Source organism: Ailuropoda melanoleuca, chromosome 17 (assembly GCF_002007445.2).
Source record: "Ailuropoda melanoleuca isolate Jingjing chromosome 17, ASM200744v2, whole genome shotgun sequence".
Lineage (NCBI taxonomy): Eukaryota > Metazoa > Chordata > Mammalia > Carnivora > Ursidae > Ailuropoda > Ailuropoda melanoleuca.
Window position 1 is genome coordinate 20465716 of NC_048234.1, and position 20721 is coordinate 20486436.

The window sequence follows — 20721 nt, forward strand, 5'->3', positions numbered from 1 at the left end:
ATCAGGCTCCTCCGCTATGAGCCTGCTTCTTCCTCTCCCACTCCCCCTGCTTGTGTTCCTTCTCTTGCTGGCTGTCTCTCTCTGTTAAATAAATAAATAAAATCTTTAAAAAAAAAAATAGAGAGACAGGGTTTCACTTCTCCTGACATTTCAAATCATGTAGGCACAACTCTAATTAATCTCACCTACTGTGGTCCGAAGTAGGTGAGTGACTAGAAGCTGTGATTTACAAACACAGTTTGTCTTGTGATTTTTTATTGTAGTTCTTAAACAGAAAGTTTTGCTTTATTTCATAACTTAAAAGCCATACTCTGAAACCCTTGCTCTGCATTTTGTTATCACCGCAGGAATGGGTGCTAGAGTTTGAATTGATGTGTAGTGCTCCCATTCCTTCATTCCTAATTATTATAGACCAATCACCAGGGACGCATACGTTAAAAAGATTCTAGACTCAGCCTTAGGCTCCACAACTCACATCTCTCAGGAGCCTGGGGGAACTGAAGTAGCCAAAACTAGAGTTTTCAGTGCACCCAGCCAAGGCTGACGCATATAACCCAGGCTAAGTACTGGGACTCCTCTAAACCTGAGATCCCTGTAATAGTATTAATGTTCCTCTGCCTGAGTTTTCATGTGTCTGTTGTTTGAAAAACCCTATTGTCTCTCACTCACCTTCCACTAATACTTGCTTTTAATTCTCTCCTTCTCTCTTTCTAAATCAGGTTTCCTCTGAAACATTCCCAGTCTTCTCTGGACTTTTCTGCAGCTTCTTTATACCTGAACTCTTAAAGAATGTGTGTTTCCTAGTTTCTGACAGTACCAAAGATTGTTTTCAGGGGAACATAACTGTAAGTATGACTAGAGATGCTTACTAATAATTTCCACATCCAAAAATGCCACAGGAGGTTTTGTGGGAAGAGTGTACCTCTCCTTGTTTATCGAAAGTTTGCCCTCCTCTTGGCCTTGATGCAAACTTACTGAGCTTTACAATTAAAACGCACACGTGTTACCCAGCATTTCACCTCTGTCAGTTGGCAACAGTTCATTCTCTGAAGTCAGTAGTCTGAGTAAATCTTCCCCAGTTACCTTTATGATTTAACTACAGCCGGTTTCTTTTTTTCTTTCTTATTTAGAAACCTTATGCTTGTCAAATTCCAGGATGCACCAAACGCTACACAGACCCAAGTTCCCTACGAAAGCATGTGAAGGCACATTCTTCCAAAGATCAACAAGCAAGGAAAAAGGTAATTTTAAACGAGAATTTATCCAGCCAGGAAAGGCACGTTTAAATTACTCTTGCAGTACTGGGACCTTGTGTGGGGCATTGAAATTCTTATACTTCTCAAGTTGTTACGAACATTGGATGTTTTGAGGAGAGAGACAACTTCCATGAAGTAATAGCAATACTGTGGTTTGCATAGCTTATATAACCAGATACGAATTTTTGGGGAGGGCTTGTATAGTAAGAATCAGAGAAAATTAACAAAAGTCACCTAAACTGGGGAGTGACAAAACGCTTTTATGGAAATTACGTCCACATAGCTAAAGAAAATTGAATTGGGATAAACAGCACAACAAAAACCCTTTCTGGAGATAAGTGCTTTTTCATAAAATATCAATTGGCTAAAACCATTTTAGTTCTGATGGAGAAGGTAGGTGTATCTCTAGGATAAGTATAGAGCATCCTTCTCTTTAAGCTTAGGGGAAAAAAAACCACGTTTCTTAATAGGTACTGTGTACGGAAATTCAAGAAAGGAATTGAACCTAAAATTACTTTGATATCACTGAGGAATTAATGCATCTTTCAAAGTACATAGAAAGCATAGTGTCTTGGATTTGGAAGAAATGTTAAAGATCGACCATCCAACCCACCTGATTCTCTCTCTCTGGACCTCATAAGATTTCCAGCAGGTGGTTGGCCACATTGTGCTTCCGCACCTTAGGATCTGAGGAACTTACGACCTTTCAAGGCGTTTCCTAATTACTGTGTTTGTAAATTTGGGGATCAGCAAGTACCTTTTGACCATGGCAGAAAAACACACTGAGCTGACCTTAGCTTTTTAGCGTTTCCTTTGTGTCGAGATGGTACTGATTCATCATGTAAGGGCCCTTCGTCACAGATGTAAGGGAAATTTAAGATTCAGCTTATGCCAAGTGATTTAAGCCCATGATGTGATTGAACCCCATGGCCGTGGTTTTCAGGTCATCAGCGCTTCTACTTAACTAGAATCGTGCATTCTTTCATGGTTTACAGGGGTTTAACACTTTTATGTTGGGAAATGCTGTGTAGTCTTTTTTGTTTTTTTTTTTAACTTGAGCTTTTTCTTCCTCGAGAGGTGTTAGCACAATGCCAGTTGAGGGCTCATATATGAAGGAATTTGACCTCTTCCCTGTGAATGAGAAAAATGCCCGGTCGGAAGGATTTGATAGATAATCTTAATTGCATACAAACCCACTCCTGTAAGTCAATTGTTAAAATCATTTTTTTCCTCTATAAATACAATTAAGTCTCTTTCACTGGAATACAGTAAACTGATAACAGATGATCAGTCAACATGGACTAAATATATTCCTGTATTGTAGGAGAGCAAAGGAACTGCTAAGTGAATTAATAATATAAGTAAAGTTGTGACGAGGATACTTCATCTTTTTAAAATAACACCAGCGTCGCATCCTGTTCACTATGTCGGCAGGACCACCGCCTAGTGGCTTTTGTCAGTATCTGTGTGTGTATCTTGAGAACTTGACATTATAAGTTGTCTTTGTTTAAAAGCCAAAACCAAAACAGAACAGAATCAAAACTCTTGAGGGTTTTTTTTTTTTTCCTAAATCTGACCATTCACCCCATAAGTTTTCTGAAATGTATGAGGTTTTACAGTAATAGCAAATCTATCATAAGATTGGAGAGCACCTTCACTGAGAAAAACAACTGTCTTGGACAGGAGAGAACGCAGGTCCCACATCCAGGCGGGTAAGTACCAATTCAATATTCCACTTAAGAAGGTAACCTGGGTTGACAGTAGGTATGGAAACAGAATGAGATATTTTCAGGAATTATTAATTAATTGGCTTCCATTGTTCAAACACAGTGTGTCTCAGCCTCTATGTAAAGGAGGAATAGTTTTGATTGTGTGAAAGATTCTTAAAGCACTAATTAAAAAAAATTAGACCCCAAGACTACAAAATAGAAATTTAAAGACAATTTACAGACAGCCTTCAACAGTCAGGCTAGGTAACAAGGATATACTTTTGAGGAGCAATATTATAACCTAATATCAAATATTGCAATATTCTCTTAATTTTGTCCACCGGAAAATGAGGTACTGTGTCTACAGTGATTTAGCTTTTGATGGTGCACCCTATTTCTTGCAAATGGGTGAGCTGGATATGGCTGCCTTTTATTGCCCAGACTTTAGGGAGAAGTTTACCATATTTACTCTCCAAATTTTAACCTGTCTTTTTAATCTGAAGATTTTAAAAATCTGTTATGAGTCAGTGATAAATTAGGCTGTGGAAGCTAAAATGATGAAAGTTGCACCATCCAAGAAAAAGAGGAAATGCCACTCCCCGGAGAAGCTGTGTGAATAAACCCAAAATCAGGCAATCCACATTTTCAGACCTTGTGCCTGTGTACTGGCGTGTAATATTTACATGTTACATTGTTGTTACTAGACCTTGGAGAGATTCTAATTGCTAACTCACATCAGTGCTTGGTATTTGAAATATTTCCTGGCAGCAATAATAAAAAAAAAAAAAAAGAAGAAGTAAGAAACAATAAACCTTTTAAGGCAGAATTAAGATTATTTACGACTTTAATTAAAAATTGAAAACTGGCATCATTTCAAAAAAGCCTTTACAAAAACGTGAATTCATCAAAAATAACCATAAAAATTCCAAGGTGATAAAGGCACAGTGGAGTAATGGTCCCAGCCCTAGGGAATTGTTTTGTTGAAAAGAATAAAACCCTTTTCTGTCACACCCTGTTAGTCATGGACTCGTTTAATATACCCTGCCTGCCTGCTTTCCTCTAATCCTCTTTTTAACCTCCCCCTAGACACTAAATGACATTATTTTGGTCTTAACATTGCCGGCTTTATGAGGCCCCACTTTGAAATCCGGGCCAGTGACAAGTCACCCTCAGCCATAAGACAGATGTTTATCAGGGGAGGCAGAGTCCTCATGAGTGATGCCCTGGCCGTGGGCAGATGGCCCTTCCCCACACCTGTTGCATCCTACTGAAAAACCAAAGACCTGAAAGCTTAGCTAAATGTTATTCAAGCTACGAAAAGAAAGAAAGAAGGTGGGGGGGAGGTAAGCTCTTCTGCAAAGGAATTGGGATAATTTGGCTCATTGCATGCAGAAAGTAACTTTTCTCTTTGCCTAATGTGTGCACACCCACACATTCCATCAGCTGAGTTACAGACTTCTTCCACTGAATGCGCCTTACAGATCGTGGGTCCATTAAAGAGAGGGCTACACGGATAAGTGAGTCGCCAGATACTCAAGTCACCAGCTACGGTCTCCGGCAAGAAGAGAATTTAGCCTGCAGAGCAAAAGGCAGAATCTGTCCTTCCATTCTGCCTGAGAATGAGTGGCGAAATAAGAGAAAACGAAGGCAATAAACCACTTGAAATTTTCCTCAAGGCTGTGAGCTTTCTCAGAATTTTTCATTTGCACCTTGGAAGTGCCCATAAGTGGTGATGGTGGGCGGGCAGGAGAGGGGGTTCCCTTCACCTCTGGCTTGTTATCAAAATGGACTTTTTAAAGCAAATGCAAAAGAATGCCGGGCCAAAAGTTAGAGATGGCACGCACCTTTCATCCATTTCACAGCTCCACGAAGGTGCCAGACTCTGGCTGTGATTTGTGAAGCGTTTAGTTAACCATCACCTCTGACCCTCCCTGGTTGACAGCTTTCATTTTCACAGCCTCAGCCTGGCCAGGCTGTGAGAAACCGAGCACAGCGTTCAGAACCTGTACGAATACATCATGTACTTCTCTTTCCTGTTTGGAGGGCAGCTCCGGGTGGCTCTCTGGCTAAGACAGAGCCACTTACCGCCTCTCTTCCAGTAGAACTGGGGGTTCTGTGGACTCTGTTCAGAGCCACCACCACCCCATCTTGACTCAAAGCTGTGAACAATTTCATTAAGCACCACAGAGCTCACCTTGCTTTGTGTCCTTGTTGGAATCTTCAAAAACTATGTGAAAACATCTAGTTCCCCTACATAGAGGCAGCGATCAGAGGGGCTGTGGAGGCTCTCGCTTTCCTCCAGCTTGTTTTCTGGTACCATCTGCGTGGAGAGACGTGCACAAGGAGCACATAATCAGAGGCCTTCTGAGACTGTGACTTTCCTTTTTTCTCTTTCATTCTCCCTCCCACTCTCCCCCCCACCGACTCTTAATGGATTGTCAGTCATAGGCATAGATCATGGACTAGGATTTCAAGACAAACTAGCTGCCTCCTTCCTCTCACATTGGAAATCCTTTTGGAAGAGAGATGCTTCTATGATGTTAAAATGGCACTAAGATGGGGTTCTTTGGAACACATCCCACAGGATGTTATGAGATATTCCTTTTAAAAAGTTTGTTGTTGTCATGTATGTTTGGGAAATGCAGAGCTGAATGATAGTCAAGGTTTTCTTCTTGCAAGAATTCTCAGAGCCGAAGACATAGGATATGCTAAAGGAAAGAGAACGTGAAGCATTGCTCAGAATTAGCCAACAAAATCATCTTTTTCCACTAGAATGTCTCATCAAACTACTCTTCTAGTAATTTCCTTGAGAAATAATCTCAAATGATTTCATTGATTTCATCTAACAAACGTTTATTAAGCACCCATTGGGTGCCAGGCACTGGGCTAGACCCAAACATGCAAGTGGGTACAAGACAGACGCATATTCTCTGTCTCCATTGAGCCATGTTGTCTTGATGAAACCTGACAATAAAAAGGTTAATAGAAAATAAGTAGCGTAAATGCAGGCAAGGAAACAGTGTAGGGGTTGATACGGAGGTTACAGAGAAGGACCTACTGAAGGGAGAAGGTCAGGAGCACATTTGCATAGCCGCTCTGGAGATGAGAAAAATGCATCAGCTGCACAATTTTAAAAAAGCACTGCATAAGTCAAAGTACTATACCTTCCTGGGGGTGCCTGGCTGGTTCAGTCGGTAGAGCAGGCAACTCCTGATTTCGGGGTCATGGGTTTAAGCCCCATGTTGGGCATGCGAACTACTTTAAGAAAATACTGTGCCTTCCTGTTTGAACTTCAGAAGAACCTGGTAGAGTAAGGGCACAGCAGCAGAGGCCAGGATCTGCTGAGCTGTTCTTACTGCACCGTTCAGGAGCACGTCCTCACGTCCTCAATCGCAGTGGCATTCGAAGGACTGGGTGCCAGACACTGAAACGCATAGCTTTCATCTCCCACCCAAGAAAATGACTCACGGTGGTCAGCATGTGTGATTCACTGAGCCATCAGCACAGTTGAGGCCCCACAGCAGCTCTGAGTTTAGAAACAAGACCTGACGTTGCCCCCCTGAAGATTACATTCCAATAACACACATGGACTCATGAGCTTTCAGTATGATCAGAGAAATGCCGTGATCAAAGCCCGCAGAGAATGCTTCTGGAACATGGCGTCTGAGAGTTCCTTTGCAAATGATAGACATTCTTAGGGAGTAAAGTCTTAGGTTCTGTCATTTGAAAGCAAAGAGGAGATCGATGGGTTTTCATATTGTCCTCAATGACTTTACAATACTTCATCATATGTGGCAAAGCAGTTTTATTTCTATTCTCCCTGAAAATTCTGATTTAGGGCAAAAAATGCAGGTGTTTGGCACAGCTCTGGCCAGCCATGTAGGGAATGAGGCGCCTCTGGCAGGTGCTTTAATAAGCAGCCCGGGCAGTACAGTGCCTAGCACAACTGCCGTATGGAAATAGTTCCTAGGTAATTGCTTTTTTGATTGATTGACAGAAGCCTTCTAAGCTTCTCATTCCCTTTCTCTTATTAGATTTTGTGAATTCTTGATGAAAATGGTTTTGGAATAAAAGCATTTAGCTCAGACTCTCTGCTGCCTAAATATATGTCCTAAAATATCATGACACAGCTCACCACAGATCTTCTCAGGCTCCATGCTTCGTCTCTGTTCTTAAAGTCCTCACATCCCTTGAGCAGTCACTGCTCCCTCCGCTTGTTCTCTCATCTTCCCTTTTCAGCTTCAGTTGAGCTTTGCCTTTGATATCCATGGGCAATATTTTCCCATTTTGTTTGTATCTTGGCTCTCTGAGCTGTGAAGATTTATTTTCAGGGTGACTTCATGCCAGGGCCTGGATAAGCCTAATGTAAAAACTTCTCTGGGTGGATCCTGGGCAGGTGGCCGTGTCTTAGAGCAGTGTTTGGATTGGATATCAGGATGTATGGCTTCTTTTAAGCAGTGCCATGAATTGTTTTGTGACTTAGCTTAAGTTACATGCCCCTAGTTTTTCCATTTCCCATCTTCACAGCTAGCTTGAAAGGCAATGCAGGGCCTCAGAGGTGAAGGGGGACCTATTTCAGCAGAAGGCATTTTTCTACCACATACCTGCAATCCAGGGCAATATATTTGTAAATGACAATGGGACAACAGTGTCCTTGCAAATACTTTCCTTCCCTGGGAACTGAATATTCTTACGGGTGGAGTCATGGTTCAGCGATTACGATAGCCAGTCTTTCTGGGTCATATGGATGCTTGGATGATGGTGCAAGGATGATCCACACAAGGGAGAAGAAGCTGAGACCCAAACCAGAGAGAATTAAAAACAAACTTGAGCCTGTGATATTTGATTCTTTTCAGGGGTTATTAATCTGGACTGCACCGACCATAAGGGGGGGTGTGCTTCATGGCTGGATATGTTTCAGGAAACTCATGAAATCCCAGAAATTATATGCAAAATGTATTTTCTTTTCTTTTTTTTTTTTTTTGAATATTTTATTTATTTATCTGACAGAGAGCACAAACGGGGAGCAGCAGGCAGAGGGACAGAGGGAGAAGCAGGCTCCCTGCTGAGCAGGGAGCCCAATGTGGGGCTCGATCCCAGGACCCTGGGATCATGACCTGAGCTGAAAGCAGCAGCTTAACCAACTGAGCCACCCAAGTACCCCCAACATGTATTTTCTAGGTAGAGGCTCTGGAGATTTCACTGACTCTCCAAAATTAAGAGCCTCTGATGCAAACAAACAAAAAAACCAAAACCAAAAAACAAAACAAAAAAAACCCCCCACAACAGGACATAAGGAAACTCTGGGAGGTGCTGTATGTATCTGTTACGTTGACTATGGAAATTGTATCATGGTGCGTGCATATGTCCAAATCAAATTGTATATGTTAAATACATGCAGGTCTTTGTATATCAAGTACAACTCAATATAAAAGAAAAAAAGTTCAAGAAAGAAAAGAAGAAAGTCTATCTGAGCCAAAAGAAATGCAGGACACCTACTGACTGTTTCACCCAGCTTTTATTACAATACCCAAAAAGACTCTGACCAACAGGGAAGAATCTATGCTTCACATGCCCTGGAGGATAGCCTCCTACTTACCAGATACTTAGTCTATCTGATATTCTGCTAAGTGCTTGGGTGTAAAAAAAATGGTAAGATACACTCCTCTCCCTCAAGGCATTCAGAGACGTCAAAGCTGGGTTTTGACAAGGGGTGGGCTGATTGCACAGACGGCGGACGGAAATGTGGAGCAGGGTTAGACTGGAGGCTTGTGCACCAGTCAGGAAGGTGTGCACTCCGACGAGATGTAACGGAGGCCTGGGTGAGGGTAGTGGGCACTGGAATGAAAGTGAGTGAACAGGAAGTGATGGTGGATTGAATGCCAGGGGTGAGGGGAAGGGAAGAGTGAAGGTGGTGCCAGAGTTCCTAGCTTCAGGATTAGGTGAACAGTCCCTGGGTGGAGTGTCTTCTTCCCCAGGGTAACCTCAGTCCTGGTCTTAAGGCCTATCAATTGGATCAGGCCCACTCAGAGTATCAAGAAAAATCAGCTGACTGTAGACACTAATTACATCTAAAAAATACCTTCACAGCAACACCTAGTGCCGTGTCTTTTTGTATACCTGGGGACAAGAGGCTAGCCAAGTGGACACAGAAAAAGAACCATCACACCCACAAACTAGAGTCCTTTATGTTAAGATTCAACTGAGGTTACTTTATTTGAGGGTGACACATGAAAACGGGGTGTGGCACACCTTAAAGCGTGATTTATATTAGTGCAAATTGACGGCTCACTAGGAAAACAGAAGGAAGTTGATTATTGGATATACCTGGTCCTACCCCTTTGCATTATACCTTTGACCATTCAAAGCAAACATGTTCATGACAATTAATTTACAGACACTAAGAGAGCAAAAGAGGATTATACTTCAAGCAAATAAGCAGATACTTTTTACAAACATTTTGGATTGTATATCAGAGAATTTACAGGATCATGTAAGTTTAGTATAATACATTAACTTTTAAATCAGTCGTTTTTGTCCTAATTTTATATCATGTTTGTTACTACAGTGTGTTTATATCATGCTAAATGAATTAAGGACCGAAAAACGCTTAGTGTGCTGCCTGCCACATTATGCATGCCCAACGAAGGTTAGATATCACTACAAGAATTACATCATGTTGTCTATTAAGAGTTTGTAAGAGGGGTGGCTGGGCAGCTCAGTTGGTTAATCGGCCGACTCTTGATTTCAGCTCAGGTCATGATCTCGGGGTCCTGGATCGAGCTCAGCACTTGGCAGGGAGTCTGCTTGAGCACTTTCTCTCCCCACACATGCTCTTTCTCTTTCTCTCTCTATTTCCCCCACCACCCCTCCCCCAAATAAATAAATCTTAAAAAAAATGAGTTTCTAAGAGAGAAGACGGGTGATTGTTGAAATTTTAGTAAGTCAGTTTTCTCTACTCCAGACTCCTCCATTAATTTATTTTTGCCTCAAAGAGATTTTAGCTGTTTAAAAATGATACCTAGAAACTGAGGTCATGACATACTTGTACATTGTTTATATTATCCACCTTGCTCTTTCCTTAGACAAGAAACACATTTGTAGTCAGGACATGTTTTAAGATCTTGACCAGACAAGCTGACTGTCCTGAGGTCTATTTTCATCCAGAGAATTCATATCTCTGGGTTGGAAATTCCTGCCATTTGTCAGCCTGCCCATAGATATTGTTGCATGAGTGAGAAATGGAGGGTTAGAGATTTCACGCTGAGGAGTTTTGCTTTCATGCCCATTTTAGACCTTGGTTGTTTTGTGACTGTCTTTTCTAAATTGACAGAAGACTTCTCATTCTTTCCTTATTCTTATAATGATGGACTATTTTATTTCCTCTCGTGTGAGCTCTCTGCACATTTCTCCTGTCCACACACAGACTTCTGAGTCCTAGACCTGGATTTGAAGCCCGACGTCACTAGGTTTAATGAATGAATGACTTAACGTCTCTGAGCTTCAGGCTCTCCTTTGTGAATTGGAGATAGTAGCAGCAAGCCTGTAGGTTTGTTGTAGTTATTAGTGAGAAACCATAAGCACAGGGCTTGTGGCAGTCCTAAGTGTAGTTCAGCCCTTGGAGGAGGGAGCCGTGGTCTCAGGGGTGGGAGTTAATACTGAAAGGTAGAGAGGAAACTGGTCTGCCATCCTCCACCGCTGCTGAGGAAACTGGGGTCCAGAAGCAGAAGTCAGAAAATAGGAAGAATTACCTAAGTGGAGCAGAGATTTTTCCTACCCGGGCTGGTTTAGTTGCATTCTGGCCTGAGAGGTTAGGGAACTTGACGAGTCGTCGTTTGAGCCTTCTGCAAGGCTCCGAATGGTTCATCAAGTGGAATCCAATCTCTAATTCAGATGGTTTAATGGTGATTGTGGTCAAAGTGATAATAAAGACAGGGTCTTATTTTGCCGCCTTTAATGCTTTGACATTTCAGAGCCATTTTGTATACGTTACCCCATTTTATGCTTCTGGCCTTTAGAATCAGGGTACATTTTTTATTACGACTTGTGCTCTCTTTAGTTTGTTTCTGAGAAATGAGAAAGTTTAGAAGCAGAGAGGGAGCCAAGTATGATGCCAAAAGGTGGTATGCTGTTTTTCTACAAGTCCAAAGACCTACAGAAATGTGTACCCAAGTTCGTTAATATGGCCGAATGCAAAGCTGTCTGTTAAGTCTTGACATACTGTTTGCAATCTTGGCATTCCACAGAACGTTTTGGCAAAAGATTATTCTTCCACCCGACAATCCAGAGCCCTCTTCATAAACTCTAGCAAAGTGTCATGTGACATCTTAAATGCTCACGCTTTCCGCTGTTTGTCAAGTACAGACGAACTCTTGAGTTAACTGTTAGGAGACGGCGCTCTGTAGGGCTGCTCTTTTAATTGGAATAGAAAGATGTTTTCCCTGAGTGGCTTTTCGGGCTGGGTGCTTGCTACACTGCCACTCCATGGGGCCAGCTGTGGGCACAGCTGTAGTCCATCAGAATTATAAGCATCTTTAAATGTAATCACATCCCTCCAGCATGGGGAATCACATTTAGAAAGTCCCAAAAGATATTCATAAAGCCTCTTCGTGAAATCTTAAGCTTTCTGACGATGAAGACAATCTCTGTTTCTGTCATTTAGTAAACCTCATATGTCCAAACATTCTTTATGTTTTATTTCTGTAGCTCAAAAACTTACCTTCTCCCCAGAGCACCCACATGTGAGCCCTATTCTGTCTTCTGAGGAGGCTTCTTTTCCTTCACGACTTGCCTGATGTATGGAGGGATTCTGCACTAATCTATCTAGTTGCCTGCAATTTTTTCTTATTACCCAGCTTCCAGATTTTTTAGCATATGAATCGCATTCCTTCCTACTCTTTCCATTTTGTTCAGGCCACGGGATAGTGTCAACTAGGGTCCCTTGAGACCCGCATGTCATTTTTTGGCTGTTGAGGCAAGCATCGAGATTGAGAAAGTTGACAAGGGAACTGATGTTAACGCGCCTTCTGTGCCACACTGAGATGTTCAAACATAGATCGTGGTCAGATCCATGATTTAGAAAGATAATTATGATGGGAAGGTGGGGGATGAATTAGGGGTTTAGGGTGAGAGGAGACAAGGCAATTAGTTAGGCTGGCGTATTTCCACTAATCAATATTCTTTAGATGCAGTGGCTCCTCCAATGAGGACTGCCTCCAGCTGAGCTGTCATCAGCTCTAGGATTCTCATTCTTGTCCAAAATGCTACCATGAGAGACTTTGTCCAAATATCCTGCTGGAGTCTAGCCTCGTTATTCATGCAGCTTTCACATAATGGCATCAAAAAAGGAAATAAAGACTCTCTGGTTGTTCTCAATATTCCTATCCTGGCTCCTATTGACATCTTTCCTTCTGAACTGCTCACCAACCTATAATTCTTTCTAGAACCTTTCCAAGCATGAATTTTAAGGATTCTGGTGCTCAGTGCATTACTAGGCTTTATCTTTTTTTCCCCTCCCTGTTGGAATTTGAGGTATGGATTTCTCTTTCTCCATTTTGGGGGCCTTATGTCTTGATACCTTCTTAAAGCATACTTTTATAACCATATTCACAAGTGTTTTTGGTAGCAGAGAACTTTGCATTCCCTGACTAGCTAGCTGAGCTCTCTGGCTACTTTCTCTCCTGTGTGAGGCTTTACTCCCCTCCCACCCTACTTCCGGCAATTAGTTTTCTAATATTTCCCATATGGCATTCTCACCTACGGGAAGTATAAAAGCCAGGTAGTAGCAGAGTTGTGAAAGACTTGCTAAACACCAGTGCATATCTTTCCATATAGTTTTCTATCATATATAAACATATGATGGGGTCCCTATGTTTTTATTCTTTTTTACTTGGTAGTGTATAGTTACAACCACTGACATGAGGAGTTTGCCTTACTCAGTATTTGCAAGGACATCACTGGGCTCTGAAAAAGGAAGGTCAGTAGCGAAATAGGTCAAGAGGTGGCAGAACATGTCAGATGAGAAGCTCTGTATCACAGTAGCTTTGGGCTAACCTAGCCCATAAGCACTGGCTATAGGAATTTGGATAATATTTACTCACTGTCAACTTTGAATAAATTGTACTTTGAGATGACAGTGCAAAGGGCATCCTTGACATTTCCTCGTCTGTACATAAGCAAATACAAAAATCAGATTTCATTCTGTGTATTCAGAATAGCAATCAAGGATTGCTTCTTTTTTAAAAATAATCTTGTTCTTTTATATGGAAAAATATGTACAAGTTCCCCAATTTCCAGGTCATAAAGACTCAGACATATTAAGGTCCTCTAAATCATGGCATAAATCAGCAGAGGAACCTAATGCTTCCTATTTTCCCCACCTCCCATGTCTACCTCCATTATGAGCCCCTTCCCCTATCAGGATGTTAAGATTGAAACTGACCAGAGACCTTAACACAGCAAAACACTCACAAACTCAGTACTAGTTCTAGCTTTTCAACTGTCAGTGATAGTAAGAAGCAGTAAGCTGGCACTTAAAATGTGCAGTAAGGGGGGGGGGGCACCTGGATGGCTCAGTTGGTGTCGGTCTCTTGATTTCAGCTCAGGTCGTGATCTCAGGTTGGAGAGATGGAGTCCCGCATTGCGCTCTGCGCTGGGCTCGGAGTCTGCTTGAGATTCTCTTTCTCACCCTCTGCCCCTCCCCCAACTCATGCTCATGCATGCTCTCTGTCTCTACCAAATAATTAACTAATTAATTAATTAAAAAAAAAAAAACCATGCAGGGGCGCCTGGGTGGCTCATTTGGTTGAGCCTCAGACTCTTGATTTCTACTCCAGTCATGATCTCTGGGTCCTGGGATTGAGCCCCCAGTCGCACTCTGTGCTGAGCCTGGAGCCTGCTTGGAATTCTTTTTCTGCCCCCCGCACCCACTCACACGCATGTGCTGTCTCTCTCTAAAAACAAAACAAAACAAAAACAAAACCCATGCAGTAATGTCATAATAGATAGAATTACCCATTTTTATTTTCTTCCCTTATGAAGTAAGAGTTTAAAGGAAATGGTCAAAGAAATAGTAACTGCCAAACACGTGGGTAGCACGGTTTCCTGGGCATTTTTATGTCTGTTCACCTCTTGAATCTTCACAGCGGTTCCACAATTATTATTGTAACCCCATTTGAGAGATGGAAGACCTCAGGTTCCGAGAAGCTAAATGCCTTTAGAAAGCACACTCTGGCGGCTGGAGAAATAGACCCCACAGGAGATATTCTGACTCTACCTCCAGTGCTCCTTTGACGCTACTGTGTTTACTGCGGGCTGCCTCAGTTTCCTCCGTGGGACAGTTGGTAACTCCTCTGCAAGTTGTTGCTGGAGGATCATTTCCGGAAGTGCTAGAGCAGCTTTCTGTTAGAAGATGGTGGCCTGGCCCCAGACGGAGATCCTGCCCCTAGAAGGCCCCCATGTTTGGCAGTATCTGCCTCAAAATTCTCTAAACCTTCCTTTTGGTGGCCAGACCAGCAGGACCATCCAGGTGGGCAGCCCCGAGCCCGCACTGGTCCCCGTTAGGGTGCCAGCCTCCATTTCTCTCCTTCAGGGCTCCCTCCCACCCTCTCCCCTATACAGGGGATCGACTAGGTGCCCTAATGAGCCCTGAGATACATGGCTGTGGGATCATTGTAGAGCCCTGTAGGCAGGCCCTAATTCCAGGAGAGTGCCCTGGTGAGCAGATGGCCAGTACACAGTTTCTTTAGTTGAGTCACTTGAGATTGGACCTCTAGTGTGATGTGGATGTACTGATTTGGGGTAACTTGAATTGATTATAGAGACAGGAACCCTGCAACAATATTTTGTCCAGTGCGCTGCACAGCTAGAGATGGTTCCGTAGTTGGCAGGAACTTTAAGGGGTCTGAGATCTGACCCTGGGTGCGAGCTAGTAGGTTAGCTTGCTCCAGTTTAATGATGCTGGCAGAAGACAAAAGGAGAGCTTATTACTCATAGCAATAGCAGTAGCCAGAGTATTATCATTTTCTTGTGCCAGTTCCTTAAGGTGACACAAAAAGGGCCAGACGGCATTTGCACACTTAGTGTATTGTGTTACACGAGGGGAATTCTGAGCGTAGGGAATCCAAATCCTTTATAATGGATGAAAGCAGGCCTGACCTTTGGCTTGGGAGGGAGAGACAATCCTGGTCAGTTTTCCAAAGCTGTTTAGTGTAGAAACATCCTGTAAAAGATAGTCCAGAAAGGCAGTCAAGTGCCTCTGCTCCCAAGATGTGGATAAACCTGAGACCTTCAGGGAGAATTGGCTCTCAGCAGTAGGTTGTGATTCCCCCTCTTGATTGCAAATGTGCAAGAACAGTAGAACGGCGAACCCAGCCTGCCCTGGATGGCCCTATATCTTCAGGATTATCTCTAAATACAAGTGGTTTCTAAAAGAAAAGACTGAAGCCAGAAAAGAAGGAACATGGGGAGTTGGGAAAGACACGATTCTATCCCTTGTGCGTCTGCATATGACCCTGACCGTTTCCATCCAAGGTCGTTTCCAATTCTGCAGTCCTGTCCACCGGCAGCACCATTAATCTCACAGTTTGATTTGGGAGCTGCTCACCTGTATTTAAAGTATCCCTTCCTCCAGCCTGTGTGTTACAGTGCTCAGAAACATCACCATTGCAATGTTCTATTCAGTTAGGGGACTGTCTCCAGAAGACCCCCGTATAATTTTGTTTTGTTATATGACAAGGACAATGCAACAGTCCCTTCACTCCCATGAATATATCGATACAGCTTGAGTGACAGGTTTTCAAGTAGTGGATCAGAGGAAGTGAGAAATGATGAGGTTATTTGGACCTCAGGGAAGTAGTTTCAATAGGGTCTCTGGGGGATAAAGGAATAGTTTGAAACCCCTGGATGGCAGGGCAGAGAAAAACCAAGCATCAGGAAAAAAGAAAAAAAAAAAAAAATGGCTGTGGTGGGTGGTGTATTTGAAGTCATTCCACACTTTATCCTGGAGCCCATCCTGCTATCGGACTTTGAGAATAGATCTTAAAATGGATTTTTACTATTCCATCTCTTTAGTTTTCCTTGGGCTTTTACAGGAATGTAGGCAGTATATTCTAAAATGAATGTCAGGGAGTGTTTTTAAAGGAGCGTCTCAAACGCAGTTGTGTTTGCTCACTTGTCACTGTCACCCTCCGTCCTGGACACCCGGCTCAGCTTCAGCTGCACTCACTGTGTCCACGCCAAAGTCTTCAGCCCTGGGAGCACATGCCGGTGGCTGTCCCTCTGTGGCCACGCTCCTCTGCAGAAGCTGCCGCCACGAGCACCAGTGACTTGGCTACAAAGCAGTGATGTTTACGCTGCTATGCCTAACTGAACTTCGCGGTGGTTAAAAGCCCCAGTTTTTCATTTCCTGGCTGGTATTTGCAATGTGGAATTACAACACCACATCTACGTGCATTTTTGCCTTTTAAATGTTCTGTGGTGTTGCAACACTCGAGAAATTCCCAGGATCCTTCGACTTCCTACACATACGGGTTTGTAAAGTCAGGACCGACTCACCATGTCAGAGTCACCTTCTCGCGCCCCTGTTGTGTAATTCTGATTTCGCACTGCGAGTCTTTAGATGGTCCCTGTGCTGTCTTCCAGCTCAGGCTTCGCTCTTGCGGACACCAATAAAAAGACAAAGAAGAATTAAAAAAAAAAAAAAAAAGATGTTAGCTTCTTCTTTCAAGAGCAATTGAACTTAAACTATTCTCCCTATTGTTTTCTGTGAAGTCTCATTTAAAATATTTTATTAATGCAAAGACGTGCACATTCAGGGCTAAGGACCAGTGAACAGTAGCCATAGCAATCGGGAAGCCATTCGGGAGGAGAAAAAAATGCAGTAAAGAGTAAGTGTTTTAATCCTTAACTTTAATCCCTTTACTTCCTGTTCTCGAAATGAAATATAAATCAGGCACCATGGAGTGCTGCGATTTTTCTCTGAAAGGGATGCTGGCCAAAGAGGATTAGGAATGGACAGACGTGTTTAAGGAATTTAATCACACAATTTGTTGTCAAACTTTTGAGACCAGGAGTGACCAGTTCCTTTGAGTGGCGTCAATAAGGACTAACAAAACTTACTTTGAAACTGATTAGAGGGTTAGCACAGGGGGACACCCCTATTTGCTGTTACTGTTACATCATTTTAGCCCATAGTCAGGCCATGAGAAACCAAGGAATTTGCTTAGTCCCCCAGTGGGGAGGTTGAGGACTTGGGGGGAGGAGGTGTCAGGTTGATCGAATAGAGATATTCTCTTGATCTTGGAAATACTAGGGAAAAATGAAGTCGCCAGTATCTCGCATACTTCCTTTCCTTGATGTCTGATTACTGTGGGAGTCTTACAAGGATGTGTGCTTTCCATTGTTAGTACACATTCGGGTTTCTGCTAAACAGTACAGGCTTTAGTTAACGTGGACGGTAAAGCAATATTCTCAGAAGGATAGATAAGTATTATTTCTCAATGTCTCCACTTTTCGTTTCTAAGATTTTCTTTTATAGGGACTACCTCTGACTTGTTAATTTCTGATTAAAAATAAAATTCCTAATTTTCTTTCTTTAAAGCCAGACCAAAACCTTGCCCCCCAACACGGGCTTAAACTGTTGGTTGTTTGACTCTACAGTACATCTGTTCTTCCTAGTTCTACTTGGGAGGATTTGGGGGACAACAGGAAGACATGGTTTTTATGGCACTTTTCCTTCCCTTGGCATATACATGAGTACTTTGATAAATTTATTTCTAGTGGACTAAAAGTCACCAGTGCACGGGCTCTTTGCAGGGATCTGAAGTAGCTACGATTTGGGCTAGCTTCCTTCAGTGTCAGAATGTGAAGTTACTTCCAAGAATAGCATCTTCCCAAGGGGGCGCTAATAATGAAGACAGACAAGCAACATGAGGCCTCGAGCATGTGAGAGTGGAGTTAGACATGGTGGACTGCTGAGTCTGAAGTTCCTTCTAGACCTTGAGAGCAAAAGTATACGCGGTAAGGCCTGCAGATGGCAGGACATCTGGGGAAGAGAAATAGCATCTCGCTCTCAGCCTAGAGGACAGCGTGCAATATTGACAACACGTGTTTCCACTTCCTCGTCTTGAGCTGGTGTTCTTTTTCCCCTTTCGGTCAGACCAGCAGGACTGATGTAGTCTAGGACAGAGCATCTGAGACGTGACCTGGGCACCGTGAGTGGTTGCTGGCAGCCCTCATCATCCTCCCATCCTTCCCTTGGACTTCTGGCTTTCTAGTTTGGATTTCTGGAACAGGGTTAAGTTTTTGAGAGGAGACTGGAGTTCATTGCAGGAGATGGATGGTAAGAAAGATAAAGTATTACCCGTGTCCAAAGGAGGAATGGTAGATTCTGAAAGTGGAAATCGCTTTGGCAGAGGCTGTAGAGATTACAGAAAGCCTCCAAAGGAGTCGGTTGCTGTTCCGGGCTTGACCCTAAAGAACTTCTCTGAACCAGGCCTTCTTCTGATGACTAAAGGAAAGAGCTTCATTTCACCCAAGGATCAAAAGGTCATATGATTCATACATCATTCTAAGGCATACAGCCCTTGGATGAGAGCGGGGAGATTACTTTCAGTAAAGTGCTTCTCAGTGTTGACAAAAGAACACCATGGGCAAGCTCTTACGTTGGTGGCATTACCCCAGGGGGAAGAGGTTCTGGAGGAATATCAGGCTGTATATGAAGCAGTCATTGGGGAACCAGGACCATAGCTGGTCATCTGGTCACCAGGTGGCAGAGGATTGAAGTTCTTGTCTTGGCTGTGTAGGTTGTCACAGAGGGGGCTAGTGTGCACCATTTTGGGCCCACTGGGCTCAAAATTGCTGTGTTCGGCTTACCAAATATATGTTAGATGTTGAATCTTTAAGAACAAGGTAGAAAATTGGATTTGTTCCTAGCCCTTCCAGATGAATGAGAGATAGAAGTATAAATGTAACAAATTAGCATTTCCTATTGGAAGGATTGCTCATTTGCACATTCCAAGAGGCAATATATAAATGTGAATAGTATTATCTAGTGAAATTTGGCATGAACAGGAACTGAGTATTATAAGAAATAAACTTCCCAAGTGTCTATTTTTTTAACTTCTGTTAAGATTTCACTTGGCTGGTTCCTATCTTATTCTTAGTGGATAATCTCGGCATGCTTACTCTTGAGTGCTTCCCTCCTCTCCCCCCATAGTGCGGGCAGACCTGATTTTATCTGTCTTTAGGGGCTGCTCTTAGGGGTAAGCATGGATTAATGAGTCCTTAGCAACTATTGATTCATTTTTTATTCATTCATTGTTCATGCATTTCCCCAAACATTTATGGAGGAACTTTCATGTGAAAAGAAGCACCATTTTAGCTTACATGATCAAACAGACATGGTTTCTGTTTACAAGGAGCTTTTTTGTCTGCTGTTTCACACACACACAGAATTTTTTAATAAGTACTATACAGTGTAGAAAACCGCAGGTCCCCTCAAGGTGATAGAAATTGCCATTGCTGGGCACCTGGGTGGCTCAGCCAGTGAAGCGTCTGCCTTCAGCTCAGGTCATGATCCCAGGGTCCTGGGATCGAGTCCCACATCAGGCGCCCTGCTGGGGGGAGGTGGGGGGGTGTTCTGCTTCTCCCTCTGCCCCTCCCCCCAGCTCACGCTCACTTGCATGTGCTCTCTCTCGCAAAAATAAACAATTTTTTTTTTAAAAAAGAATTAATTGCCATTTCTATTTAAAAAGGAAGGAATGACTTTGGAATGGGAAGGCCTGGGGAACTTCAGGGAAGAGTGACATTGAACGGGGCCTCGGAGAGTGTGCAGAGAGTGTAGTAGATGCACAGAGACTGGACGAAAGGGGCTCCAGGTGCAGGAGGCTCATGGCCAAAGAGCATCAGGAGCCGTGAACGAGCAGCATGGAGGAGAGTACCTGGGCTCTGTGTGGCTCGGAGGCTCGGGACATGTGGCCACGTAGCTAGGAGACAGCCAGCCTGGTAAAGCCGGGTCTATAGGTGATGCTTGCTGGAGAGTCGCTAGAGGGCTTTGCGGGTAGGGAAGTGGCCTTGTCAGTGGTGCGCTTCGGGGGAATTAAACTGAGCGCAGAGCATGGGATAGATGGGAGAGCAGAAAGCAAGGGCTCTCCATTGAAATGACGGCCTTCAACTTTTACAAGTAGGCATTTTAAAAAATTGTCCAAACACTCATGCATGTTAGAATCAGCCTTAAATCCTTTTCAGACAATCCATTTTAATTAAATGAAAGGAAGGAAAAAATGAGTTCTGCCGTTAGTCTCCCCCCACATTTGCTACACGATAGCACCGGCGGGAGCTCTAGTCAGAAATCAATTCAAAGGGAGACAATAAGGATCTGGTAAGATGGACGGGGGAAGTAATTGCGAGATAGCTGGCTGCTTTAATTAAACTTTGAGAATACTTGAATAGAAAGAAAAATGCTACACTTGACTGGATGGGCTAGAATGTGTGCGGTCACGTTGGTGCGCTGAGCCGTGGTCAGGAGGGATTTATGAAGCTGAGGCAGGAGTAAACCCTTCATCGTGCACGGAGTCTCCACGCCTCATAACCCGGCCCCGAAGGGTGAAGGAGGATGGGTTTTTTTGTGACAATGTGAAATACCTTATTAATATTTCTCTAATTGTCTTAAACATACAGTCCACCCTTCAGTTTCATGTTCTGCTTTTGTGATGTTCCTCCAGTTGTAGTTTGAATCTACCCTTGACTGTGTCCAT

General features: G+C 43.1%; 1 protein-coding gene across 1 annotated transcript in view; it reads left to right on the top strand.

The window, feature by feature from the left end:
* GLIS3 (GLIS family zinc finger 3) overlaps positions 1–20721 on the top strand; it is a 454999-nt gene that overhangs the window by 359732 nt on the left and 74546 nt on the right. The window contains 1 exon segment of the mRNA XM_034647147.1: positions 1131–1241. Within this exon segment, the coding sequence (XP_034503038.1) occupies positions 1131–1241 (111 nt within the window).